Source organism: Alligator sinensis, unplaced genomic scaffold (assembly GCF_000455745.1).
Source record: "Alligator sinensis unplaced genomic scaffold, ASM45574v1 scaffold104_1, whole genome shotgun sequence".
Classification (NCBI taxonomy): Eukaryota; Metazoa; Chordata; order Crocodylia; family Alligatoridae; genus Alligator; species Alligator sinensis.
In genome coordinates, this window is record NW_005841867.1 from 4,068,039 (window position 1) to 4,074,299 (window position 6,261).

Sequence of the window (6,261 nt, forward strand, 5' to 3'; positions counted from 1 at the left end):
ACTCTTTCCTAGCAGAGGTTTCAAAGGGTGGTGATGGATGAGTACTTATCATCCCCTTTTGACTTTATCTAGGGAGACCCTCCAGGCTCCACCCTGTCACGTTCTTGTTTTATAAGTTATTCTGTCCTCTTATCGTAAGCCACCCTGAACCTATGTTGGGAAGGGCAGCATATAAATGAAACAAATAATAACATGTTCAAATATTTGTTTCCGCTGTGATAACCCGAAATGCAGTTTTACCACAGTTCCAACAATCTCCTAAACTACACATCAGAAACATACACCTTGCCTATTGTCAGCATCATTCACTGAGCTGTGGAGGGGAAAAAACAGAGGGCTCAGCCTTCCTAGTCCCATCAGTATTTCTTTATGTATGCTCCAAAATACTTGGAAACTGGCAAAACAGTATAGCAGCAGCTTAATAAAGGACCACATTTGGAAGTATGTATTAGAGTCATAAGAAGCAATGAAGATCTAGAAGGAGCAAAATCTAACCTCAATGGGTGTGTCCACAGGTGATGTAGATGTTTGGTTCCCTAGGAACGACTAGCGGCAACACACCTTGCACCACCACCAGTCGTCCCTGGGGAATGCCTGCGCCATACATGCTCTGATGTGTGGCAAGTTACCCCAGGTGGGGTAGGGGAGCCTGAGGCCAGCACCGGGCTGGCACCAACAGCCTTACCTGGGGGCTTCCCGGGCCTGCAGCAGCAGCAATTCTGCTGCGTGGAGCCTAAACAACTTCCGAAGCATAGCTCCGGGCAGCATGGTTCCACTTTTGAGCGGTGTGCACTGCCTGTGCATGCACTGCTCCACTTTTTTTTCCCGCCATAGTTTTTTTTGACCCCTGGATATCCAGGAGTCAAAAAACCCCTCTGCACTGTTTTCCTGCAGCACAGAGAACAGCTGAATGTGCGGTATGTGGCGCCACAGATGTTTCTGCGGTACCACATACTGCACAGCCATACTCATCTGGACATGGCCTATTAGGACAGAAAAGAAATCACTGCAGTACAGGTCTTGAATAGGTGTTTACAGAAACAGCAGACATAGCAATCAAAAAAAAATTAGAAGTGCAGAGTACTGAAACAAGAAAAGGTCTACAGAGGCTTGTTACACTCTCATGACTCCAAAGCTGAAAAAAATTCTAATGTCTTTGATTAGTGAAAAGCGCTTGAACCACTGCTAATCTCGTTAAAAACATACCTGAAATTTGACCTTTTTTCTTGGAATATTGTCATAGGCACGTATTTGCTCCAAAATATTTCGTACTTTGGGGTTAATGTTTGTCTTCTTCATTACTTCTTGAATCTTCTACAAAAAGAAAACCAAAATTACTAAGTCAGATGAGTAGTTGAGTTGATTAGAAAATTCCTATAAAAAAATCCACAGTACTTCTAAATAACAGAAATCACCTAGCATACACTCTAGTATTTATCTCTTGAATCACAGATTATACTTAGAAACTTCCATATGTAAAAGGTGGACAAGAAACATCAATTTGTTGGTTTTGATCTAAAAATTATGAAGAACCCAAAGTGATTTTAATGAATCATCTACACCAGTTACAAGTCAACTGTAACACTGCTGGTGAACTAGCTTGATAGATGAAGTTCAGAAATAGCATGACCCAGGTAAAGTTAAGCTAGTATGTAGATATAACTGTATATTAAATGCATGCAATTTGTATAACTTGTCTAAACTTTCAGATAATGCATTAGTTAGAGAAAAAAAAATTGACCAACTATGATTTAACATAATTTTCAAATATTTAAAAGAAAAACAAATGACATCAGAAAGGAAAATTTTGTTAAACTAAGAGGAGGAGGTAAACTACAAATAACCCTATTTTTCAGCTTCATATGTTTATTTTCAGGGCTGAAATAGAAGTGTCTCTAAAATCCTCTGAAGAGTTTCAAGAATCTTTTCTTAATAGTTTAGGTTGTAATTTTTTTCCTTCACAGAAGGAATTAAGTTCAATTTCCTAACAAGAAGCATCCTGAGTAAGAGATTAATGTATTCCCTTCAAGCACAGAGTACACATTTGCAATATTCACAATGTTACTGTCAGCACAGTAACTGCAACAGAGAACTGGTGAGGCACATTTTTACAAAAATATTTGGCTTGTCTCCTCTTCATAACAGATCATTTTTTCAGGACACAAATTTAAAGTGAAACATCTGTATATTAACTCCCTCATATGAACCAGTATTTACATTTTTCAAATACGAGCTGCTTTCTATACTAAATTTGTGTCTTGTTTGCATTTATACCTAGCAGGATATACTCAATATATAGATATATATATATGAAAAACAAGTCTTACTTGAATCCACTCCTGCTGTTTTACATCGCCTTTGTTAGTTTTTGCGTCATACCCTTTGCCACCATATTTCTGATCTTCACTTATGCACTTCACGTGGTTCTTATAATCGTCACCCCTTTGATATTTAAAAAAACCAACCTTTTAACATAAAACCTGTATAGAATATTCTGTCAATGAATCCAGCTTTTCAAACTCAACAGTATTTACAAAAATAGAAATAGAAGCCATGGAAAGCCGAACACTACAGTAAAAAATTAAAACCCAAATACCATTAACACAAGCATGTGTAACTCAGTATGTAAATGGTCCCACTAATGCCAATGGAACTACTCACATAAGTATGGTTCTACATGCTTAAATACATGCCTATTTTCACCATTCAAAGCACTTTCTTAGCTTCTAGCGAAGTTATCTGAAGAGAATACAGAGTCTCTAAACAATATAAACAAAGCTTTCTATACCATTCATAATTATATGTTGTATACAGTATATGTGGTATGCATATTTATTCTCAATAAAGCCTGTTAGAAAAGTGTTTGCATTTTTTATTCTTCTGCACATTTAAAAATTCTAAATATTTATAGAGTAGCATTCACAATAAAGATATGTTCTCAAATTAGAATACTAGCTTAAGAATAATTACATATAAAAAAATTCTAAATGAGATTTTTTTAAACAAGGTTTGGTCTAGGTAGTCTCCTGATCAAGTTAAAATACTTAAAAGGGGGCTTGAAAATGTAAACCACTGGAGTGGTGAACTTACTGATATGGACCTACCATTATTCCACTTCCTTAGTCCCGTTGTTACTTTTATCTAATTTTTACTTTTAAAACTGGAAAGCAGACTGCAATGGCATTTTTTCAGAGATCTGGATATTTACAAGAAGAGCTGTAACTTTGGAATTACAGGATTTCATAGCAATTCTCCAGTAACCAAAGCATCCAACAGTTTGCCCCAATAAAAAGATATAAATACTAAAACTAATAAAGGAAAAGGAAAATCTAAAAATTACAACTGCTTCTCACCATACAGAGATAAAAGTTTTAGCCATCACTAGGGTAAACAAAAGAAAAAGACAGTAACAAAGTGAAGAGAGGGTTCCCTTACCCAGAAGGAATGACTAGAATGTGTAGATGCATGATATTAATGTGCCTGAATAAACTCTGGCGCAGTTTGCACTGGAGTGAGCTGCTCCCAGGCACAAAGTCTTCATGTGCACTGCAGAAATTAGAGCCAGGGCAGTCTCAGACATATGTGAAGATTCTGAGCCTGGGGACAGCTGACCTGGAGCAGGAGGTCTGGGGGTCAGCCCCAGGCTCTGGAGGGGCTGGACACTGTAGCACCCGCATGCCCCAGTCAGCCCTGGTCACAGTCTACACGTTTGAGTGCACGCAAGTACTCTACCATAGGATAGTACAGTGTAACCCAGAGGTGGACAAAATGTGGCCCGGGGGCTGGATGCGGCCCTCCAAGCCATACTATCCGGCCTGTGGGGCCCCTAAAAAAATTTAGAAAATTAATATTTATCTGCTCCTGGCTGCCTATCATGCAGCCCTCGATGGTTTGCCAAAACTCAGTAAGCGGCCCTCTGTCCAAAATAATTGCCCGCCCCTGGCATAACCTCATAAATCCGGTGTGCTCGGGACTGAGCACCTGCTGGAAATTTGAAAATTCCATTTTTTTGAAACTGGAGTGGCGGTTGCTGCTCTGTCTTCAAAAAAATGGAAATTTCCTGCAGTTGTACTTCTGTTGGGCAGTACTAGCCTATCACAGAATTAATTAGTTTTCTGTACCCTAATATAGGCACACGTGTAGACTGCGATGCTTTACTCAGGAGTTAGTGTAAATGCGCCCACTGTCACTAATCCACTCCAGCCTGTAAAAGGGAAAGGTGCTATTGTCTCTTTCAAGTTCCCAGTTTTGGATCCTCTTGCCCACAAATTGGTATCAATGATTGCTTGTGCTGTAACTCTTACCCTGCCCAAGGTACAGCATGCAATTAATGCTATATTTGCACTCAGGATGCTAAAGTAGAAGAGTAAAGCTACCTAAAGCATCTCCTGCTGCTGCTACCAAGCAGGTATTGTCAAACACATACTTCATTTACCTACCAGAAATCTTTGCCACAATCCATACAAGAAAGGCACTGACACCTTCTGCAAATATTTACATGTTTTTCAACTTGTCCTTTCTTCACAGATTCTCCACATGCATTGCATGTGAAGACTACCATTTTGGATCCAAATAGTTTCTTCTCAAAGGCAGTTACAGTAAAATCTTCAAAACGCTAGAGAAAAAAATGTATCATCTGAATTATTGAGGAAAAATATTAAAAAAACCCACACAAATGTATTGTATATTGATTAATCTATCATTTTCAAACCTATGAAACATTTATTATGAGCAAACATTGCCAGTTATTTGCTCCTCTACATAATTCTCATTTTTATTTCTAGTTTATTTCTAAGTGGGTACAAGACACCTTAATGTACAGTGGACCGGTCTACTGTGCATTAGTACCTCATGGCAAAAACCATGCTAATGCGCAGAACTCATCTACTGCGCATTAAGCATCATAAAAAAACATTCGCCTTTGCTACCGCGCATTAATGCAGCTACTGTGCCTTTATCTAGTACCTCATATCAGAGGTATTAAACTTAATGTGCTGTAGCAACGGCATATTAATGAACATGTAGACATGCTCCAGTGATGTGATGTGAACTAACTCTAAAGATGTCGTTTCAAATAGAAAACTGTAACAAGCGTATAACCTTGAAGTTACCAACGATTCAGTTTTTGCTTCTCTCTATGCATCAAGGTGCCTATATCTGTATAGTCTCCCTTTATAATATTTCTCAAATACGTCTTTCCTCTCCAAGGCTGAGTCTTCCTGTAACCTAGAGGAGTTACCTAGGTTAGCTCACTATCTACACACTGGTATCCCCAACTCTCCCTCTCCAGTCTTCCTTTTCTGCCAGTATTATCTCTTTCTGAACACATATCACTAGATCACTTTTCTGCATGAAAATCAAACTCTTTTTATTCAAATTTAAGGCTCTGTTCTCTGCTTACTTGTTCACACACTGTTCTCCACCTTCTCATTTTAATGTTTTCTTCCCCCTCACTCTTGTCCCTATGCCTTTTTCCCCATGCTCCCAATAGCTAGCACATCAGTCTTCCCAAAGGTCCTACATCCTCAGTCCAATTCAGCTCCCTCCTCCAGGACCCCTTTCTTCCATGTGTTCCCTGAAATTACTATTAGCTCTGCCTGCTGCTGAACTAGTCCCTCCTGACAGCAACCAGACTTGCACGATGCATTACTTATCTGCGACTTGCTCCCATCCTGCTTTCCTTGCCTATACTGGTGGTTTAACGTTTCTGTGGTTTCGACCCAGAATGGTTTTGGGGGTAAAGAGCTGTGTCTTTTAACGAGATGCCCAGGGCTGTGGAAAGTGTGTGTCTGCTACACAAATGCGCAACAAGTCACAATTAGAGGTGCAGACAGAAGTGACAATTTTTACCTGATCTGGCCACAAAAAGCAGTTCGTAGCTGTGACCAAACACAGGTGCACGGCTGCAAGACTGTGTGAAAAATCTGACCCCTCATTGCACGAGGTATCAAGTAAAGATATTGAAAAATGTAGTGACTTTTGTAACTTGCCTCTGCACAGCTCCCAGCATATCCGTTTTCAGAATGGGAAGGGGGAAAGGAAGCAGAGAGTTTGGTCTGGAGGGTTTTAACCCTCCTCTGGAGGCTGGGTGGGGTGTATTGCAGCCCCCCTGAAGTGGAGGGGGCTGCAATTCACCCACCCCACCTTTCAGCACCAGCTGGGGGAGCTCACTCCTCTGCTTTTCCCCCTCCCGGTCTTTTGAAAACATGGAGCGGGGTCATTGCAATGGGAACCCAGCTGCAGGCTCCCAGCCCCCATCAC

The 6,261-nt window shown here is 40.2% G+C and overlaps 1 protein-coding gene across 2 annotated transcripts in view; it reads right to left on the minus strand.

Annotated features, from left to right (window-relative positions):
- The window catches only part of LYAR (Ly1 antibody reactive), a 13,732-nt gene that overhangs the window by 6,997 nt on the left and 474 nt on the right, over nt 1-6,261 (minus strand). For both annotated transcript variants that reach the window (XM_006016774.3, XM_006016773.3), the window contains exons 2-4: nt 4,440-4,615; nt 2,328-2,442; nt 1,207-1,314 (exon numbers count right to left, since the gene is read on the minus strand). In XM_006016774.3, coding sequence (XP_006016836.1) covers nt 1,207-1,314; nt 2,328-2,442; nt 4,440-4,561 — 345 coding nt within the window. In that variant the 5' untranslated portion in view covers nt 4,562-4,615. The remainder of the gene's footprint in view (nt 1-1,206; nt 1,315-2,327; nt 2,443-4,439; nt 4,616-6,261) is intronic.